General features: G+C 48.7%; 1 protein-coding gene and 1 pseudogene across 1 annotated transcript; one reads left to right on the top strand and one right to left on the bottom strand.

Annotated features, from left to right (window-relative positions):
• The first annotated feature begins 4,880 nt into the window (after positions 1–4,880).
• Positions 4,881–18,315, top strand: LOC110336692 (cytochrome P450 2S1). Its single transcript, XM_021219400.1, has 9 exons — positions 4,881–5,096; positions 6,365–6,530; positions 9,659–9,808; positions 11,585–11,745; positions 11,824–12,003; positions 12,964–13,105; positions 14,714–14,901; positions 16,680–16,821; positions 17,023–18,315. Exons 1-9 carry the CDS (start codon positions 4,920–4,922, stop codon positions 17,217–17,219), a joined length of 1,503 nt encoding a protein of 500 aa, XP_021075059.1. The 5' UTR covers positions 4,881–4,919; the 3' UTR covers positions 17,220–18,315.
• On the bottom strand, positions 10,409–11,252 carry LOC110336836 (annotated as a pseudogene).
• Positions 18,316–22,694: the final 4,379 nt, after the last annotated feature.

Below are 22,694 nucleotides of genomic sequence, written 5' to 3'. Positions count from 1 at the left end.
TAGATCATACATATATATATATATATGTGACAGGTAGATAGATAGATGATAGATAGATAGATAGATAGATAGATAGATAGATAGATAGATAGATAGATAGAAAGAATAAAGAACTTATGTCAGAAACTAACATGTAGTGTGGGAAGAGGGACGAGTTGGTCAATCCAGTTTCCCCAAGCCTTAAGCCCTGGGTACTCATTTGGGGAATGACAAAGAGGGACTAGGGTTCTCATCTGTTGTTCCTGTCATCAAAGGCCTTGGGGGTCCCATCTCTGTCTGACCAGTTTCTACTGCCTGTCCTCACCATTTCCCACTTATGAAGAAGCAACCCTAAAATCTTTAGGAGCCATATCAGGAACCAGAGCATCAAACACTTTTAGCCAAGACAGGACCAAGGGCAACTTTGGCTTATGGCTGAGGATTTGAAAGGTGGGAGACCCCTGCCCTGTCTGACCAGCTTCTATCTCCTGAACCCCTTCATTAATTTCTTGTACGTTGGCAATTTCATCATTTCTCTTTTGAGCTGCTTCTAAATTCCAGTTGAAGTCAACTCCCAACTCTCCATCTCTCCTTTTACTCTGGCTTAGCCACAAGGATATCAAATACTTCCCCCACTGAGGAAAGCACAAAGCCCCGTTATCTTTAGTTCAGTCTCCATATTTTCCCAAATATTTGCAAGTTATCCTACCTGACAAACAAAGCAGTCTGGTAGACAAGACCACCGTTTTTCTTGAATGCTTTCTCCCTCCTTACAATTCTTGCTTTGTTCGGTTTGGGCTTTTCACACGGGGTCTCAAGTAGACCCCCAGACTGGCCCTACGCACCCTATTCAGGAACATCCTTGAACTCTGTCCGGTCTTCTTGCCTCCCAAGTGCTGTATGTGTTCCATCTAAATGGCCTTTGCTCCTGGAATTCCAACAGTCTGTGTTAACTGAAGGCTTAGGCTTAGGACTTAAGGACCCATGGGAGTTGCTCAGGTTTCACCCCAGGGTCAGTTCCTTCCATTGGGTCTGATGGTTATGCTGCATATTTATGGAAATGTGAAGGGACTCCAGGTATTGAATAGTCATCCCTTGTGTGTGCCTTTCTAAGTGAGCCAAAAAAGGAGCTTCTGACAGAGGGAGTAAGGCTATGGTTCGGGTGGTTTTTGTTTGTATCTTTCTTTCTTTTCTTTCTTCCTTTCTTTCTTTCTTTCTTTCTTTCTTTCTTTCTTTCTTTCTTTCTTTCTTTCTCTCTTTAACATTTATTTGTATTGGGGGGTGGACATACACATGCCACACCATTTGTGTGGAGGTCAGAGCACAAATTGCAGGGGTCAGTTTACTCTTCCACCTTCTGCATCCCAGGATTGAGCCCAGGTGGTCAGGCTTTACCTGCTGAGCCATTTTGCCAGCCCAAAGCCTCAGTAGGAGGCCACCACATGTCCTTCCGAGGACCCCCACCTGCAGGGTTAGAAGAAACTCAGGGCATCTTTACAACCAGCACTCAGAATTTCTAAACTAAACAGGGCAAAGTTTCCAATGAAGATGAACAAGAAATGGGAAAGTACAGTTAGAAAAGCCCAGTGCTAGCAACAGATGTCCCAAAAGAATGTATTGAAACAGTAATAGGATGTCCAACACAACAACCAGTTTAGAACAAACCAGCAAGCCACCAACCACGACAAAAGGTGGGGTGGGGTGGGGGGCTCCTGGAAGGACTCACCATTGTCTACTCTGAGATACAACAGGGACGGAGACGGCTGGTGCTGGCACCTGGTGCCAGTCCTGATGCCTCCTCGGAAGATCATCTCTGAGGTCCCACATCACAAGAATGAAAGCCACTTCTTCTGGGCCAACTGAGAGTACCTGTGTCTGGGAACAGGGATTTGGGCTGTCCCCAATGTCGTGTTCCACTGAGGAGGAGGCGACTTGAACTTTTTATAGTCACAAAACAAAAGAAGCCATGAGTCACTACATTTACCAAACACATGGGGAGGGGCACAACAAGGGCAGAGCTTTTGGGGTCGGCGGGCACCAGTGGTCTAGCAAGTTCAGCCGTGCATTCCAAAAGTTGCACCTAAGAGTCGCAAAGACGTAAACTCAGGCAGAACTAGTAGATGCAGACAGAACTAGTAGATGCAGACAGAACTAGTAGATGACTACTGAAGGGAACTGGAGATAGCCCCTGTAATTCTGACTCATGCTATGCAACATTCAGAGGTCTCTTCACAACCTAAAGCTGTAGTTCAGCCATCAGCAACCCAGATATGGCTTCTTCGGTGAACATGGGTTCATAGTGCTTCCTTAGAACAGAAAGAAAGCACGGTGGTTTGGTTTTTTGTTTTTTTGTTTTTTTCTGAAATGTGAAGTCATGTCCCGCAAGGGCCACCCCCATGTCCCTAGAGCACTCGCATGTCTTACCTTCGACTCAATCCTTGATAGAGCAGATCAAGATGGTGCCTTGATAGGTGCCGGGCAGGGCAACGCTAGGGATACCGCAACAAGCCAAACCAGCAGCCGTGTATCATCGGATGCTGCTTTATCCCTCTCAGCCCTTGTAATTCCTGATTCCCTGACCTCACCTTCATTTGCATGTGGATATGAAGAACCCAGAACTCCTTTAGATTGCTCACAGCCGCATCTTCAGAAAAAAAAAAAAAAGAAAGAAAAAGAAACAAGACTTGTTTCTAGTGAGTGCTCTCTAACAGAGGGGCTGGGGTTGTTAGCTCAAAGGCAGAGCTTGCATAGCTCTAACAAGACCAGGGATTTAGGGGCTGGAAAGATGGCTCAGCGTTTAAGAGCACTCACTGACTGCTCTACCAGAGGTCCTGAGTTCAATTCCCAGCAACCACATGGTGGCTCACAACCATCTGTAATGAGATCTAATACCCTCTTCTGGTGTGTCTGAAGACAGCTACAGTGTACTCATATACATAAAATAAGTAAATAAATGAGAAATATTAAAAAAAAAAAAAGACCAGGATTTTGATCCCTAACACTGTAAAAACTTAGTACCTATTAAATGTTAAATACCCCATGTCAGATTGTATTCAGGTATATAGCTTCTAAATCCTGGCAGAGGCCTTACTGCAGGCGTGCAGCCAAGAGTTCTGAATTCAAGGAGTCTGGTGGCCACTGTTAAGAATGTAAGACACCTCTAAGTCAGTGATTCTCAACACATGGGTCCCGACCCCCTTGGGTCACATATCAGATATTTACATTACGGTTCATAATGTAGCAAAGTTATACTTATGAGGTAGCAACAAAATAATTTTATGGTAGGGGGCATCATCACAACATGAGGAACTGTATTAATGGATTGTAGCATTAGAAAGGTTGAGAACCACTGCTCTAAGTGAATCGGTGGAAGAATGGCACTGGGCTGGAGAGATGGCTCAGTGGTTAAGAGCACTGACTGCTTTTCCAGAGGTCCTAAGTTCAAATCCCAGCAACCACATGGTGGCTCACAACCACATCTAGTGTCCTCTTCTGCTTAATAAATTTTGAGAGAGAGAGAGAGAGAGAGAGAGAAGAGAGAGAGAGAGAGAGAGAGAGAGAGAGAGAGAGAGAGAGAGAGAGGAGAGAGAGGAGAGAGAGGAGAGAGAGAGAGAGAGAGGAGGGAGAGAGAGAGAGAGGAGGGAGAGAGGGGAGAGAGAGGAGAGAGAGAAGAGGAGAGAGAGGTGTGGCCTCAGGATAAAGACTTCATGCTGTGAACAGTCTCTCAAATGAGACTCTGTAAGCAACCCTAATGAAACTCATCTGGTTATCAAAATTCATTAACTAACTAATTAAGTCGGAAGAGCGAAGGCCTCAGAGATATGAAACTGATTGAATGTTGTAAATATGAATGTGAAAAATATGTTGTGTGTGCATGAAAGATGCAAGAATGAATATATATACATATATATACATATGATATATATACATATATATATACATATATATCATATCCTAATAAAAAAATAAATTAGGGCTAGGAGATGGCCCAGTGGATAAGCACGACCACATGAGGACTGAAATTTATAGCTCCAGATTCTTTGTAAAGAAGACAGGAGAGTCCTGGGGCAAACCCTTCAGCTAGAGAAGGGATTCCAGATAGAACCTGCTAGAGAAGGGATTCCAGATAGATAAAAGCAGAGGAATGCAGGATGTCAACTCTACCTGCCTGCCAACGCACATGCAGGAGTACCCGCATACACATCTGAACCCACGCACGAATATACACGAATATACAGATACGCGCTCAAGAACTTTTTGTTTTTAATTTAAAGAACAAGACCTTTAATCCCACCGTGAGCAGTGGAGGCAGGAGGATCAAGAAATTCAAGGTCAGAGAGGTCCAGGCCAGCCCGAGCTACCTGTGACCCCTTTCAAAACAAAACAAAAGAATGATTCAACCAATACAGACTGACCTAAGTCGGATAGCAATGTCACGGAGCCTTGCAATCTAGGGACAACAGAAAGTCAAGTCCCTCCTAGTTGGCGGAGGTAGGATGCGGGAGAAAAGTACCTCCAAGACACCGCACATGCACGCACGCACGCACACCAAGATAAGCAGAGGGAGGCCGGAGCTGGGGAGAGCCAGGCGGGGTCACCGCCGCGAGGTGTGGCTGCTGCAGCCACTCAAGGTCTCCCACTCCCAGGTTCCTCTTGTTTGCTTACTATGCCCCACCTAGGGCCCAAGGTACTGTCTCCGCCCTCTGAACCCCAGGAAAACCTAGGTGACCTGGGAGATAAATTCGTGCGATGGTATGGGACTTCTGGCGAGAGAGATCGGGCCAGAGACGGAGAAATAGGGGTGCGGGGAGCGACGCCTTGCTTAAGGCTGCCCCGCCCCACTCCTCTTGATTTCGTTGAGGAGGGAGCCGCCCCGTTCCCGCCCCTAACTAGTCCGGCCAGGAGCTTCTAGGAGGTACAGACCCAGCCGACCTGCAGAGATGGAGGCAGCCGGCACCTGGGCGCTGCTGCTGGCCCTGCTGCTGCTGCTGCTGCTGGCTCTGATGCTACCCAGGACCCCGGACCGAGGCCACCTACCCCCGGGGCCCACGCCGCTGCCGTTGCTGGGGAACCTCCTGCAGCTGCGTCCCGGGGCTCTGTACTCGGGGCTCTTGCAGGTGAGGGGACGCAAGGACATTCTAACCAGGGGATGTGCGCGGGGGCTGGGAGCCTTCTAAGTGCCAGAGCAGATGAGTCTTGGATTATCTTATAAAGAAGGCAGAAGCAGGAGTTCTGAGGGCAAAGAGACCATGAATGCTTTGAGCTGGGGACGCGAACAAGTTGACCTGGGCTGAGCAAGGGTATCCAGGTTGGAATGGGCAGAGCTCAGCCAGTCTTGGAAGTGGGATCCAGGGCTAAGAAAGAAAGGGAATGCCCTGAAAAGGGCACTAGAGCTGGGAGGGACACAGCTCACAGAGGACTAGGAAGAAATGAGAGCAGGACCCAGAGGGGTAGGGGTCCTAGGTCCCAGGAACCCACAGAATGCTGGAAGTTAGGGAGCTGAGACCAAAGCTGCAAAGCAGACATTCTCTAAACAAGAGGGTAGTGGGCGAGCTTGTCCCTAGCACCCTCTACCCCCCCCCCCCGTTGGAAGGGAAGCATCTGGAAACTGGAGGGGGCTGAGCAGAGAGCATCCTGGGCTGAAGGAATCTGCCTCAGAGACTCCCAGAGTGGGAGGATGGGTGTAGCGCTGCTAGGAGGGAGCTAGGAGTTCCTGCCACCGGGTGGGAGGATGGGGAGGCAGTCCCAACTTGCTGGGGGTAGTGGGGAGAATTAAGTTCTCCATTCAAAAATACTCTAAGGGACTTTTAAGGACAGAAAAGAGGAGTGGGCGTCTGAGGGAGAAACGGGACACATGCTCCATGTTACTTGCTGTGGGACTTAAGTGTTCAGCAGAGGTTGAAATGAGTAGCCAGATGTTGGAAAGAGGGGGATTATGGGAAACCAAAGCTGGTTGTGGATGGTCCCAAGATCAGAGATTAAAGCCTAGAAGGAAGTGAGAGGGAAGGCAAAGGGATGTGTTTAAGAAGCGCCCACTCAAGCAGAGCAGTGGTGGTGCACACCTTTAATCCCAGCATTCTGGAGGCAGAAGAGCTATGTGAGTTCAAGGCCAGCCTGGTCTACAGAGCGGAGTTCCAGGACAGCCAGAGTTTCACAGAGAAACTTTGTCTCAAAAAAAAAAAAAAAAAGGTGGGGGTGGGCTGGAGCGCCCACCCCACACTCCAAACAGAGAGCAGCTTCCCAAAGGGATGCTTTTGCTTGGGGTGAGGAGCAGACCAGTTCCTGATTAACAGGGGGCAAAAGCCACAGCACATGGTTGGGAACTAATACAGACTGCCTGAAAGAGGAAGCTCCCTGGAACTCTCTTCTCCCTCTCTGCCCCCAGCTAAGTAAGAAGTATGGGCCTGTGTTCACGGTATACCTGGGCCCCCGACGGCGCGTGGTGGTCCTGGTTGGACATGATGCAGTTAGAGAAGCTTTGGGAGGTCAGGCTGAGGAATTCAGCGGGCGTGGAACATTGGCAACGCTGGACAAGACCTTCGATGGTCACGGTGAGTCACGAGTCATGAGGGCAAATGGGGGCTGCTGGATCCTGCCCCCATTGCAGGTCTGGAGCTTTTTGTACAGGTGACCGAGTGCCTATCTTTCTAGGAAATGGGATGACAACGGTGCCTGTCACTTAAGGTTGTACTAAGGATTAAAGTAGAGACTGGGCTTGTTGACACAGTGGGTGCTTACTAACTGCCAGCCACAGTCGTTGTAATTACCACTCCCTGGTCTAGGACTTGATAAGCAAGCACAGCACAGAAGCTTGACATACCGGGCTCATCCCCAGCATCTGGTAAGCTCAGACTGGAGGAACTCAACATGCACTACATAGCGAGTTCAAGGTCAGCTTAAGCTACATATGACAAGTCAGTGTGACCCTGTCTTGAAAATGTCCAGGACTAGGACATGCGTAGAACCCACCAGTGATGGTTGCAGACCTTGTTCAGTGGAAAGAGCTTACCTAGAATCCCCCAGTGAGGGGCTGGGGGCGTGGCCCAGTGGTAGAGCCCCTGCCTAGAATCCCCCANTGAGGGGCTGGGGGCGTGGCCCAGTGGTAGAGCCCCTGCCTAGAATCCCCCAGCAAGGGGCTGGGGGCGTGGCCCAGTGGTAGAGCCCCTGCCTAGAATCCCCTCCCCCCCCCCAAGGGGCTGGGGGCGTGGCCCAGTGGTAGAGCCCCTGCCTAGAATCCCCCAGCAAGGGGCTGGGGCGTGGCCCAGTGGTAGAGCCCCTGCCTAGAATCCCCCAGCAAGGGGCTGGGGGCGTGGCCCAGTGGTAGAGCCCCTGCCTAGAATTCCCTCCCCGCCCCACCCACCCCACTCATCCTCGCCCTTGGTCAGGGGCTAGGAGGGTGGCTCAACAGAGTATTTTCTTAGAATTCACCAGTGAAGGGCCTGGCTTGTAGAATGCCATGGATTCCATGCCCAAGCCAAGACAAAGAGAAGAGGGCCAGGGGGCCTAAAACACAGAAATCATTCTTTATGTTAAGATGGGAAGCATGCATAGCTTGTGTGGAGCCCTGGCTTCAATCTCAGTACCACCGAAAAGTCTGGCAGCACAGTGGTGACTAAGATAGTGCTGCCTACTTCCCCTAGAGAACCCAGACAGGCCTGTCTGTCATCAGACAGCAACCGCTCAGAGGATTGCCCAGCATGGGTGGGGCAAGCTAGCATGGGGGTTAGAGGAAAATCTAGGATTCTAGGAATCCACAGGCAGTGCCAGATACAGCCTATGCTCTGAAAGATATACCCAAGAAGCCGCCAGGAGAAAAAGACGATGTCTACGCTGCGGTTCTTGGGCTAGAAGGGAAGGTATATCCAGGCAGAAGGACTAGCATGTGCGCATGTGTGGAGGCGGGAGAAGAATGAATCTCTTCAGTGCACCGGCTCCCTGTGCCTGGCCCTGTCCTAGGTACTGAGGACACAGAGATTTCCAAGACAGATGCAGTGTCTTCTCGGAGTGTGGAGGTAGAATTCTAAAAGGAGAACCACAGCCCCGAGAGCAGAGGTACAGTGTGTGGGGAGAGGTGCTGAACTGGACTGAGAAAGTGTTATCTGGGCTGCCGCACAATGGGTTCATGAAGTCAGGTGAGGCTGCGGAAGCAGAAGCAGCTGAGAGTAGCGGCTCAGGCCTTTGATCCAAGTACTTGACAGGCTGAGTCAGGAGAATTGCTAGGAGTTCAGGCCAATGTGGGCTACACAGAAAGACCCTCTCAAAAATAGATAGATAGATAGATAGATAGATAGATAGATAGATACATACATACATACATACATACATACATACATACATACATACAGAAGGATGGGGACAGAGGAGATGGCTCAGCAGTTAAGAACGTTTGCTGTTCTTGCAGAGAACCTGAGCCTTGTTCCCAGTACCCACATTGGGCAGCTCGCAATAGCTTGTACTCCAGCTTCAAGGGATCTGAGATCCTCTTCTGGCCTCTCCAGGCATTTGTATACATGTGAACATCCACAAACACACAGAGAAGAAAAAAAAAAAAAGTAAATCTTTTAAAATAAATTTTAAAATGGGCAGCATCTAGTGATGTACTTAAGTGGTAGAGTCCTCACAGAATCTCCTAGTGAAGGACTGGGGGCATAGCTCAGTGGGAGAGCCTCTGCCTAGAATCCCCCAGTGAGGGACTGGGGGTGTGGCTCAGTGGTAGAGCCCCTGCCTAGAATCCCCCAGGGAGGAGCTGGGGAAGGGCATGACTCATTGGTAGAGAGCTTAACATGGGCAAAGCCCTGGGTTCATGTCAATCAACCCCTAAAAGAATGGAGGGGTGCAAGCATGAGGAAATAGCAAGGGTCCAGGTGGGGATGGGTGGGTTGTGAAGCCTTTGAGGAAACGAGAGAAGTTGTAGTAGATGATTAATGAAGCCAGAAGTCAGCATGGTTCTGGTCACCTAGCAGGCCTCTGAGTCACACCAGAGCAGCTGGGCTCTGGCTTTCTGAGATCCATGCTTTTCCACAGGGAAAGGCTGTGAAATGAGTTAAATCCCAGAGAAGGGACTAGCTGGACCATGACAAGGGCTAAGGATGGAGGGAAATGGTGTTTATCAGAGAAAAGAGGCTGTGAGGGCTAGGGGTGGATGGTGGGGCTGAGGTAAGGAGAGGAAAGATATACAAGCTAGTTTCAGACACGAGAGGAGCCAAGGACAGCTTCCAACTGCCACTGCGAGGGTGCCAGCCTTCACCCCGAAGCGCTGAGCTCAGAAAGGGAGTCTGTGCAAAGGTTTCTGTCTTAGATAAAAGAAAAGACGATGCGATTTTTAACCTTGCTTTCTGTTCATATTCTCACCTTGGCTCATCAGGGCCGGTGGTGCTCCTCCTTCACACATGCTGGGATGGGCAGATGGGGCAGAGAGGGATAAAAAAGTGGTGGAGGGTCAGCCACACATTCAGGAGACTATCTCCTCTGACTTAAGCTCAAAGGATAAAGAACTAATTCAATTATGTACTCATAGAGCACCTACTGAGGCCTTATTACACACACATACACACACACATGCTCACACTCACACATGCACACATCATCTGCCAGGCCGGTACGATCCCAGGACAGGACCCTGGGGCATCTCACTGAGGGGAAGGGACCAGTCCCTTCTTGAATCTAGCTTTCTATGCAGGAGTTTTCTTTGCCAATGGGGAGCGGTGGAAACAGCTGAGGAAATTCACCCTGCTCACTCTACGGGACCTGGGCATGGGCAAGCGAGAAGGCGAGGACCTGATCCAGGCGGAGGTGCAGAATCTGGTGGAGGCTTTCCAGAAGACAGAAGGTCAGCAGGGTGGAGCCAACAAATGCTTCCAGCCAAGAGGAAGAGGAACCATCCCCTTTGTTCCAGGGTGGTGGTGAATCTGCCAAGGGGGAGGGGGTGCGCAGGGGTGGAGGGTACTGCTCTCCTCCTCTCTGACTCTGTCCTTTATCCCTGGAGGTACCACAACAGCTGTCTCTGTCCCTGAGATAGTGGTACCCTTGAGCAGGCTCTCTTTCTCCCCCTCTCCCTCCCTTCCTTCCTCTTTACCCCTTACCTACTTTGTCTTGTTTTGTCTGAGACAGAATTTTACTGGTTAGGCCAGTCTGGCCTGGAACTGGTAATTAATCCTTCTGCCTCAGTCTCCAAGTGCTAGGATTGCAGGTGTGAGCAACCATGCCTGGATCCTTTTGCTCCTTTTGTTGCTTCTGTCTGTCTGTCTGTCTGTCTGTCTGTCTGTCTCTCTCTCTCTCTCTCTCTTTGTCTCTCTCTCTCTCTCTCTCTCTCTCTGTGTGTGTATGTTAAATACTGTTTATCTGATATCATATATAAACCACAGTAAGTGCCTTTCAACGGTAAAAAACAGCATCCTTGCCATAGGGAATTCTAATTAAATTAGCATCATCACAGCCTGTAACTGGTCAGTGAACACAAACTGAAACACAGGTGGTGGTCTTACTTCTGAGACAGTGATAGAATGTTCCCCGTGTTTAAACATGGTCATAAGCCTAGGTATATAAATTCAAGTATAAAATCATTCAGTCGGGTTTGAAGTGACACCCCCATCTTTGTGGAACCTAGAGCATCACTAATTAAGTCCAATCTTAATCTCTCCCTTAGAAAGGGAGAGAGAGCAGTGTTAGCATGCATGCAGCTGGAACTGTTACTGTTAAAAGATCACTTTCGCTTTACTGTCCAACAAAAACATGGCTCGCCATTCATGTTCTGAATTAAACCACAGTACACATTAAAAGCCATGAGACATTTGTTTACTATAAATAAAGCAGTAGCCTTGTTTTGTTTTGTAAGTCAGTGTTTCTCTGTGTTGTCCTGGCCATCCTGGAACTCACTCTGTAGACCAGGCTAGCCTCAAACTCAGAAATCCACCTGCCTCTGCCTCCCGAGTGCTGGGATTAAAGGCGTGCGCCACCACTGCCTGGCTTCATTCACAGCCTTTTTAAGATAACCCGTTCTGTCTGCCCTCTCTCCTTTCTTAATCCAGGGAACGTCATTTTTTGTCTCAGAGACGTATTCTTTGAATTCTCCAAATACTCCATCAGGCTGTATCTCCTGGGAGATCCTTTGTTCTCGTGGGCCCCTGTGTAAGAGAGTCCAGCAGCCTGGCCTGTCTTCTGCCAAGACAAACCTGGAGATTTGGCCCAGCCTTATGCTCGCCTCCCTTTTCCACAGTGTGGCACCGGGCACACCTCTGAACAAAAATCTTCTTGCCTTTTTCAACATCATCCATTTTTAGTTTCAACATCACAGATGCTACAACCCAAAGACAGATGTCCTGCTCTCTCTCTTTGTTGTTGTTGCTGTTGTTGTTGTGTGTTTTCTTTTGTTTTTGCTTTTTGAGACTTGGTCTCACTCTGTAACACCAGCTGTCCTTGAACTCCCAGCAATTCTTCTGTCTCAGCTTCTCAAGGGCCTGGAATGCAGGTGTGAGCTACCATACCTGGCTCTAATTCTCCTTCTGTCTCTTTTTATCTAATTCCGTTCTCTCTCTCTCTCTCTCTCTCTCTCTCCCTCTCCCTCTCTTCCTCCCTCCCTCCCTCTCCCTCCTTCTGTGCCTCCCAGGACGTCCATTCAACCCTTCCATGCTGCTGGCCCAGGCCACCTCTAATGTCGTCTGTTCCCTCATCTTTGGCATCCGTTTACCCTATGACGATGAAGAGTTCCAGGCTGTGATCCGAGCAGCAGGTGGTACCTTGTTGGGAATCAGCTCTCCATGGGGCCAGGTAAGCGATGGGAGCCTTCTCTGGCCTCAAGCGTCCTGTCAAACACCCTGAAAACGAGCTTTCTCCCTGTGCCCACAGGCCTACGAGATGTTCTCCTGGCTACTGCAGCCCCTGCCAGGCCCCCACGCACAGCTCCAGCACCACTTGGGCACCCTGGCTGCCTTCACTATCCAGCAGGTTCAGAAACACCAGGGATGCTTCCACACCTCAGGTCCTGCACGTGACGTCGTCGACGCCTTCCTGCTAAAGATGGCACAGGTGTGGAAACTTGAGAGGAAAGTGTCCCTCTTGAGTATGACTGACTACTGGCCTAGCTGATAGTCCACATACTTAGCATATGCTGAGCCCTCATCTCTGGGATGAACTCAGGATCAGACCCTGGGGAGGAGAGCTCTCTTTAGGGACTATGAGCTCCTGAGGATATATATTGCTCTCCTCCCTTTTTACTCTTGGTGAGAGATGGTCTTATTCTGTAGCCTAGACTGGCCTGGAACTCACCCTGAGACCTAGGCTGGCCTGGAACTTGCAGATATCCCCCTGCTTCTGCCTCCTAAGGGCTAAACCCCCAGGCCTGGCTTCAGGTCTCTTTCTCTACCTCCATGTCTCCGTGTACAAGTTGGCAGAGCTGTCTAGCAAACAGGAAGCCATGGGTACCACCCCTAATACCACAAGAACTCGGTAGAGTAGCTCACACTTGTCATCCCAGCACCTAGGAGGCAGAGGCAGGAGATCATCTTCATCTATATAGCAAGTTTGAGGCCAGCCTGGGCTACATGAGACCCAAAACGGGAGTAATGACCAATGACTTGTCTCAGTGGGTAAAGGGATTTGGCACCAGGTCTGACTATCTGTGTTTGATCCCCGGGGTGCACACAGTGGACAGGGAGAACCAGCTTCTGCAAGTTGTCCTGTGACCTCCACATGCATGCCATGGCACACACATGCACACACATGAAATTTAAAAAGATCTTTTTTAAAAAACCTTGAATCTCACCTGGCATGCCTTTAATCCCAGCTCTCAGGAGGCAGAGGCAGGTGAATTTCTGTGACTTCAAGGCCAGCCTGGTCTACAGAGCGAGTCTGGAAAATAATAATAATAATAATAATAATAATAATAATAATAATAATAATAATAATAAATAAACTTGAAGCTAAATCCCACTTAAATAACAGTTTCTCATTTCTCAAGTTGTCCCAAATATTTATTTCAATCCTCAGGAGAAACAAGTCCCAGGTACAGAATTCACTGAGAAGAACTTGCTGATGACGGTCACATACCTGCTGTTTGCTGGGACGATGACCATCGGTGCCACCATCCGCTATGCCCTCCTGCTCCTGCTGAGATACCCTCAAGTCCAGCGTAAGAAACTGTTCCTGCCAGAGTCTCAGGGGGCAGTGACAGGAGCTTTAGAGCCCTTGCTTGGGATCCACTGGTGAGAGGAAGGGACATGACTCAATGGTAAAGTGACTGACTAGCAAGCATGAGGCTCTGGGTAACATTCCCAGTTAGCTCCCCCACAACACACACACACACACACACACACACACACACACACNCNCNCGCGCGCGCGCNCNNGNNCACACACACNCNCNCNCACACACACACACACACACACACACACACACACACATGCATGTATGCACAGTAGATGGTAAATGATGAGAGAATACCCAAGTGTTCAGGAAGGTGGACAGAAACCTGAAAACCTAAGACAGGGCTAGGTCAGGCTGTGGAGACAAGTGGGATAGAAGCAGAACAGGCAGGTTGTGGAGAACAAGGAAGGAAGAACTTGTCCAGGGGCAGACTTGGGTTTCTATCTGGGAAACTGCAGACAGTGGCGTTACCCTGAGCTACACACAGGAAGGATGAGGATGGAGGGGAGGCTGAACATGGACTGTAGGTCTTGCTGATAATCCTAACACTCAGGAGGCCTAAAGCAGAATGGTTGCCTCAAGCTCAAGGCCAGCCTTTTCTACATGGTGAAGGAAGACCTTGGCTGCATACCAAGGGTCTGTCATAAGACAAAAGGAAAAAACGTGGGGACTGTATTAAAGTCATCTTGAGCCAGGCCCACAAATGGAGAAGAAACCAAACTCTACAAGACACTGGATCAGCCCGGGAGTTTAAAAATCATAACCGGGCTAGGGAGATGGCTCAGAGGGTCAGAGTGCTTGCTGCACGAGCACGGGGACCTGAGTTCAAATCTCTACCATCCATGTAAAAAAGCTCCGCTCATCTCTACCTGTAATTCCAGCACTAAGGGAGGAGGGGCTGAGATGGGTGCCAGCCTAGCTCCAGGCTCGGCGATAAATGCTAGGGATAAGGTAGCTAGTAATGGAGCAGGACACGGGCATCGTTCTCTGGTGTGCGTGCATTCACCCAAGCACAGTTGTGCGCGCGCACACACGCGCACGCGCACACACACACACACACACACACACACACGTAGTCACCATTCAGGTGTGGTAGTGCACACCTGTAGTGCCAGCACATAGGCTGTGAGTCTGAGGCCCAGCCTTGGTTACACATTGAGATGCACTCTAGCCTGGGTTATAGGCAAAACAGAAAACAATAAAAGAGAGATGACAGTCACGATCAGAACTGAGGGTAGCCCTGAACCTGTGGTAAGTGAGGGAGGGCAGAAGTGAGGGAGGTCAGGCTGGGAATGAACCACACCCTTCCCCCAGCACTTGGAAGGCAGAGGAAGATGGATCTCTGTGAGTTCAAGGCCAGGCTGGTCTATGTAGTGAGTTCCAGGACAGTCAGTCTCAACATCATTTTTTGCTAGGAAAGTTAAGACAAGATAGATACAATATCCAACATAGGCTGAGGAGACCACAGGCCTACGCTGCTCCTCACCTGCTGCCAGCCCCAACCCCAAAACCATGTTGTACAAGATGAGGCTTCTGGAAAAAAGATCCCAGGGTCCATCCCACCCTTGACCTGCAACCCTCTTCCTGCATTCAGAGCGTGTCCGGGAGGAGCTGATCCAGGAGCTGGGTCCTGGCAGGGCTCCAAGTCTCAGTGATCGAGTTCGCCTCCCTTACACCGATGCTGTTTTACACGAGGTACAGCGGCTCCTGGCACTGGTACCCATGGGCATGCCCCACACCATCACGAGAACCACTTGCTTCCGAGGATACACTCTGCCAAAGGTAGGTGTATGGCACAGCCAGAACAGTTCTCTCTACCCTGGGATTTGTGTTTTGATATCTCTGCCTCTGTCTGGATCCTCACCCCAACCACACCACCCCTTTCTCTCCCGCCTCCACTTAAAAACCGTTCAGAATAGAACCACCAGGGGGCAATATATTCCCAATCCTGAACAGCAGCAGCGGCTCTTTCTGGAATCAAATCCTCATGTTAGCCCCGTTGTTTTCTTAGCTGGAACTTGAACAAATTGCTTCATCCACTGAGCCTTAATATGCCCCTCTTTTAAATTGGGAATAATAATAATAATAATAGTCATTTGGGCTTGTAAGATAATGCTTGTAAACATCTACCCAGCTCTTGATGATGAGTGGATGCCCTATATACATACAGAAGACAGTCGCGATGTCATAACCCCTTCCATTGTGTCAGCTATTGTTCTGGATGCCTTCTGTTAGTATTATTTTCTTTCATCCCCACAGCAATCCTATGTAATCATCACACCCATTTTACAGATGGAAGAACTAAGATGTGTGCACCCAGCCAGAGAGTGGGAAGGCAAGATTTGAACCCAGAACCTAAGCTTTAATCACTTCAACCTGCCTTTCTGTTCCTTAAGAACAGTCCCATGATGCTTTTCCGGGAGCTCCTTCACCTTCACAGCTCACACGCCATGGGCCAGACTCCCTAGCAAGTCGTGCTTTGCCCCTCTGCTCTGGTTCCTCCCCCTGCCTTCCCCCTCTACCACAACAGCCCCAAGAATACACAAGCCCTATCTGGCCTGAGAGACTGCAACCCCCCCTGCCTGTCCCTTCTTGGACATCCCTCCCACACACGCTCTTGTCTTTTGCCTCCCTGGGACATTCCCCAGAGAGATGGCTTCGTACAGCTACAACTTAATCTTGGGATCACAACAGACTCCCAGAATCTCAAAACAGTATAAAAATAACACACTTTGCCAGCCTCCCCCGGGGATTTCTTTGGCTGCTGCTTAAGTTCCCTGGGCCTTAGTTTCTGTATCTTTTTTATATTACCCCCTCACCCCCATAAGGTACTAGGGACTAACCCAGGGCCTCTTACACATAAAGCAAGTGTTCTAACACTGATTTACATCCCTAGACACACACCCTTGTGGGGTTTGTGTATTTGTTTGTTTGGTTTGGCTGTTTTTCTTTTGAAATAAGATCTTGTTAAGTAGCATGGGCTGGCCTTGAACTTGCAATCTTGCCTCTTTCCTGAGCTTTATTCCAGAGATTCCAGGTGCAAGGACAGGACGGAGGCCACCGCGTGAACCTGTTTTATACAAGGCGGTGTGTGTGTGATTACTGAAAGAAAATGCTTGGCTATCCCAGCGTGGTGACAGACGCCTGCTATGCCAGCACTGGGAGACTGAGACAGGAGAATTGCTGCAAGTTCAAAGCTAGCCTGAGCTACAGAGAGAGAGAGAGAGAGGAGAGAGAGAGAGAGGCACAGACGCATTTACTTAAAAAGCGTGCATAGTGCTGTAGCTGAGGACCCAAGTTTCCTTCTCAGCATCCACGTTGAGTGGCTCACAGACACCTGTAACTCCAGCTCCAGGGGGACCTGATGCTTCTGCATCCACGAGTACCCATATGCACATACACACGCTGACATACATGTACATAATTCAAAATACTAAAATAAAAAATCCAAATACAAATAAATCTTTTTTAAAAAACCCAAATCTTAATTTTTAATCAGGTTATCTTAAAAGGATCGGTGTAGAACACCCAACTGTGTGAGCTTTCCCCTGTCTTCTCAGGGCACTGAGGTCTTCCCTCTGATTGGCTCCGTACTGCATGACCCAGCGGTTTTCCAGAACCCAGGAGAGTTCCATCCAGGCCGCTTCCTGGACGATGATGGTCGGTTGAGAAAACACGAAGCCTTCCTGCCCTACTCCTTAGGTATCTACCGGGCTTTAGGGATAATTGGAAGGTGCTGATTGGCCAGTGGTGTGAGCTCCAGTTGGGGAGCTCTTTCCCCACACTGCAGGGTCTCTGTCGGCCCCACATCCACACCCACCACCCACCCCACCCCCACCCCCCCCCCCCACCGTGTCAGTGGAGCCAGATGTGACCCCAGCTGACTCAGTCCTTCCTCGCCAGGTAAGCGAGTCTGCCTGGGAGAAGGCTTGGCTCGAGCAGAGTTGTGGCTCTTCTTCACTGCCATCTTGCAAGCCTTCTCCTTGGAGACCCCGTGCCCACCGGGTGACCTGAGTCTGAAGCCAGCCATCAGTGGACTTTTCAACATCCCCCCGGATTTTCAGCTGCGGGTCTGGCCCACTGGCGACCAGTCCAGATGAAGGAAGGAATTTGGAAAGTGGGAGCTGTCTGGGCCAAAACAGCCTCAAGGGTGTGTGTGTGAAGCAGGTGTCTCAGAAGTGACATCACACTACACACCAACCACGTTTCAAGGCGGTTGTGGAGACCAAGGCCGACACCCCCACTGCACAACCGCACAGCAACTGATGCACATGCTTCTTTTTTGGAGAAGAAACGGGGATCTTGCTATGTGGTGACACAAGCCGATCTCAAACTTGTGATCCTCCTGCCTCAGCATCCTGCGCGCTGGAATTACAGGTATGCACCACCATGAGCTGCATAGGCTTTCAGCCTACATCATGTAATTAATATAGGCCATCTGGAATTGCAAGCATATAGCTAGATACCCCGCTGTCCACCACACGACTCTGTATGCTCACAACCCTAATCCGGCGACTGCCTACACAGATACGCAAACAACCCAACCGCATTCAGGACTCTTACTCTCCCTGTCTAACACTCTCAGCACCGCTCTTGCTGGGTCCCCGCCATAGAAAACAGCAAGCCCCAGCTGGGGTCATGTCACAGCCAGAACGAACGATGTTCTGTCTACTCCCATGAATGACCTCACCACCATCCAGGCACATGAGTGGCTCCATCAACGGCCACCAGCCAGTAATCCACACAGCCAAACGGTACGTGACAAGATCTTGGCCCTTCCAAACTTCTTCCCCCTGAGACACACCGTGACGACATACTGTTCCCCAGTCACCTCCACACCCTTGCCCCTCCAACACGTTCCTTTCAACAAATGTTCCCAAATATAAAGGTTTCCTGGTCTGTGATTGTGCACACAGACCTTCTACAAATGAGGACCAGCGGCCCAAAGAAAAAGGTTTCCCAGTCATGTTGCCAGGGGTCTGCTCTCAAACACATTCTGATCCCGAGCTGCCCGCAAGTCCTCCTCAGAGTGCTGGAAATGTATCCTTCCCCTGGAAGGACTTAACTGGCCACACAGCGATGGTGCAGGGGACTGCTGTTGGCTGTTTCCAGCCCTCCTTATCAGGACAGAAGTCATAGCTGACCTCTTTGTGACTTGAAGGTCCCCGTTTTGCAATAAAAGTTTGTTTCTGGCCCTGAACGGACCTCCTCTGCCTGTGTGAGTAAGGGGTGGGGACGAGGGAGCCTGCCCCTCCCCTGAGGCTGGGAGGGAGCAGAAAAACATGGTTACCGCCCACGCCCACCTCACTGCTTACATCAGTGCCAGATGTGAAGCTGAGGGGGAGGGAAGGGAACAGACAGGGCTGGAGCTGTCTGCTGTCCTGCTTCGGGATCACTGAAAAGTCTTCAGCCAACAACAGATCTGGCCTCTGGAAAGGCTCCAAATCTGAAAGCACATACTGACACTCAGACACTAAGGACACAGGCTGGGGCACCCTATGCTTGTTTCCTTCCTCTACCCTGCCTTCCCTCCTGGTTGTTTTCCCGTCACTCCTTTTTTTTTTTTTTTTTTTTTTTTTTTTTTTTTTTTGGTTTTTCGACACAGGGTTTCTCTATGTAGCTCTGGCTGTCCTGGAACTCACTCTGTAGACCAGTCTGGCCTTGAACTCAGAAATCTGCCTGCCTCTGCATCCCAAGTGCTGGGATTAAAGGCATGTGCCGCCACCACCACCTGGCTACCCTTTGAGCCATCTTGATGGCCCTTAAAACAAACAAACAAACAAACAAAAAACAAAAACGGTGGACTGAAGAGATGGCTCAGTGGTTAAGAGCACTGACTGTTCTTCCAGAGGGAGGTCCTGAGTTCAATTCCCAGCAACTACATAGTGGCTCACAACCATCGGTAATGGGATCTGATGCCCTCTTCTAGTGTGTCTGAAGACAGTAACAGTGTCCTCATATACATAAAATAAATAATCTTTTTTTTTTTTTAAGTGGCAATGACTTGTGCTTGCTTTGCACTCAAGATTCACATTCAAGGAACTCTGGAATCTTCAAAGTAAAGTATATAGTCATAGAACTAAATATGGTAATGCAGGCCTCTAATTTCAGCACCCAATAGGCTTAGGCGGGCCGATTACCAAGAGTTTGAGGCTAGCATGGAGTACACAGTGAGTCTGAGGTGGCTTAAGCTGTATCTAAAGGCTGTTTCAAAGATAAGAAGGTAAATAGAAACCCTGAACCTTGCACTCTGTCAACATAAGAGTTGACATTACGATTATTTCAGTAGAAAAAAAAACACACACACACTCATTCATGGCATCATTCACAGATAAGAATTATTGGACATCAAGATGAAACTTATGCAATTAGTGACTGGTCAGGGAGCATGACTTGGAGACATAGTGTCTGGGTAGAGTGTTTGCCTCACAAACACCATAGAAATACCAATACAGCTCAACTGGTCTAGCGCTTGCCTTGCTAACATGAGCTCCTGAGATCACACTAACACACACACACACACACACACACACACTCACTCACTCATACACACATACACACACACTCACACTATACATTCTCTTCTTTTATCATGTGGGTTTTGATATCAAAACCTATCAATTTGGGAACTAGAGAGATGGCTCAGTGGTTAAGAGCACTGACTACTCTTCCAGAGGTCCTGAGTTCAATTCCCAACAACCACATGATGGCTAACAACCATCTGTAATGGGATGTGATGCCCTCTTCTGGTGTGTCTGAAGGCAGAGAGTGTACTTACATATATAAAACAAATAAATCTTTAAAAACAAAAAAACCAAAAACCTATCAACTCTTTAGTCAAAATATATAACTTAATGGCATTAAATAGAGACATATCTACTTTTATTACTACTATTAGTGTGTGTGTGTGTGTGTGTGTGCACGCATGTGTGCAGTGCCTGCAGTAGCCAGAAGAGGGCATCAGATCCCTTGGAGCTGGTGTTACTAGGGGTTGTGAGTCTTCAACTTAGGTTCATGGCACTGAACTTCAGTGTTCTGCAAAAACAGCAAGCTCTGTTGACCCCTGAGCTATCTTTCCAGCCCCTCATTTTTTTTTNAAGATGTATTTATTTATTATATGTAAGTACACTGTAGCTGACTTCAGACACACCAGACGAGGGCATCAGATCTTGTTACAGATGGTTGTGAGCCACCATATGGTTGCTGGGATTTGAACTCGGGACCTTTGGAAGAGCAGTCGGTGCTCTTACCCACTGAGCCATCTCACCAGCCCCCAGCCCCTCATTTTTGTTTGCTCTGAGACAGGTCTCATTCTACAGCCCAGGCTAACCTGGAACTCACTATGTAGTGCGTTGACTACAAAGTCCTATATCAACCTCCTGAACGTCAGAATGACAAGCATGAGCCACCACGCCCAACTAACATTTACTTTTGAAAAGTCAAAAACTGTATGACTCACTGTGACACATGTCACGACAAACAGATCAGTGTTTACATTTCCCTGGTGGTCTCATAAAAGGATTTTGTTTTCATTCTTGCGTTTATTTAATTATTTATCTATTTATTTATTTATTTTGTGTTGGAAGGAGGTGTGGATATGATGTGCCATGGTACCAGTGTGGAAGTCAGGAGACAACTTGCAGAAGTGTGTTCTCTCTGTCCACAGTGTGGGTTGCAAGCATCAGACTCAAGTTGTAGGTCCGGAGGCAAGCGCCTTTACCCAGTAAGCCACGTCACTGGCCTTACAAGTTGTATTTTATACTATACTTATTTTTGTGTTTGTTTGCTTGGTGTCCCTGTGTGTGTGGTAAAGATTTAAAAATGTTTATGTGTATGTGTCTACCTACATGTATGTGTGCCGTGTGTGCCTGGTGCTCGTGGAGTCCAAAAGAGGGCAGTAGATCCCCTGAAGTTAGAGATAAAAGTGGTGGTTGCTGAGGAGTCAAAATCCCAGTCTTCAGGAAGAGCAGCATGGGCTCTGAACCACCGAGGGATCTCTCCCTCCGGCTCAGCCTGCACATCACAGCTCACTTAGGGGTTGAATGACCCTTTCACAGAGGTCACATATCAGATATCCTGCGTATCAAATATTTACACTATGATGTGTAACAGTAACAAAATAGCAGTTATGGAGTAACAATGAAGTAATACTATGGTTGGGGATCACCACAACATGAGGAACTGTGTTAAAGAATCACAGTGTTAGAAAGGTTGAGGACCACTGGTCCACCTCCACTCTGTTTTCAGACAAAGCCTCATGTAGCTCAGGCTGGCCTCAAACTCACCATGTGACTGGCGCTGGCCTTGAGCTCCTGATCTTCCTGCTCCCACATCCCAAGTGCTGAGATTATAGGCAAGTGTCACCAGGTTTCACGTAGACTTCTTGAAATTAAAACTCAGTGGCTGGAGAGACAGCTCAAGAGTTAAGTGCACTAGCTGCTCTTCCAGAGGACCCAGGTTCAACTCCCAGCAACCAGCTCACAACCTTCTATAATTCTGGATCCCTCTTCTGGTTTCTGTGGGCACTCCACACACATGGTACACAGATATATGTGCAGGCAAAACACCCATACACATAAATACAGAAGTAAATTGTTTTTAAAAATAGAATCTTGATTTTACTTGATAGGAGCTTTGGGTTTTTGAAATCTGTAACTGTTCTCCATTCTTTTGCTTATTTTATCTCACTTCTCTTAGTTTATTCTTAATTTTTATTACATTTATTTGTTTTCCTATGTGGGGGTAGGTGTTGGTACTCTCTTTCCACCTGGGGATTGAACTCTGTCAGGCATAGAGTGGCCTTTACACCCTGACCCATCTCCCTGACCCTAGTTTTTCCATTTTATATTTGGCAGAGTATTGCTGTGAGCCCCAAGTTGGCCTCAAACTCCAAATCTACCTACCTCAGCCTCCCGAGCATTGGGATTGTGGGCATGTGCTCCCACATGCCATGTATCATTTATATTTTAAATTATCTGGGTCATTTGTCCTGTGTAAGTGTTTATATTCTGTTTTTGGCAGACAGCTTCTTCATGATGTTACTCAATGTCCTTCTCTTCCCAGAATCTCCTATAAACTGGAAGCCGGATTAGGTGCAGGCTCATTCTAGCAAAGAACTAACTCCTCACTGGAGATGCCAGTGGCAGACCCCTAGACCTTAGCACAACCGACTCCACAATGGAAATAGCACTTAGGCCATAAAACTCAACGCGTAGACAGCACCACCTGTCCACAGGAAAACATAGACCTAATCTATCAGAGCCACAGCGCTGGGAAAGTCTCTAAATCTACTAACTTTGCTTTCGGCTTCTGTAGTTCTGCTTCTAACTGTTCATGTTCATTGAAGTACATCAACCCAGGATACAAGGTTTGTGCTTAAAAGCTCACCCTGAGAAAGCAATGGTGGCACACATCGTTAATCCCAACACTCAGGAGGCAGAGGCAGGTGGATCTCTGTGAGTTCAAGGTCAACCTGGTCTACAGAGTGAGCGAGTTCTAGAACAACTAGGGTTACACAAAGACTGCCTCGGGGAGAGAGAGAGAGAGAGAGAGAGAGAGAGAGAGAGAGAGAGAGA

Source organism: Mus pahari, chromosome 19, assembly GCF_900095145.1.
Source record: "Mus pahari chromosome 19, PAHARI_EIJ_v1.1, whole genome shotgun sequence".
NCBI classification, from domain to species: domain Eukaryota; kingdom Metazoa; phylum Chordata; class Mammalia; order Rodentia; family Muridae; genus Mus; species Mus pahari.
The sequence above is the reverse complement of the archived record's forward strand: the minus strand, read 5'-3'. Positions and strand labels throughout refer to the sequence as shown.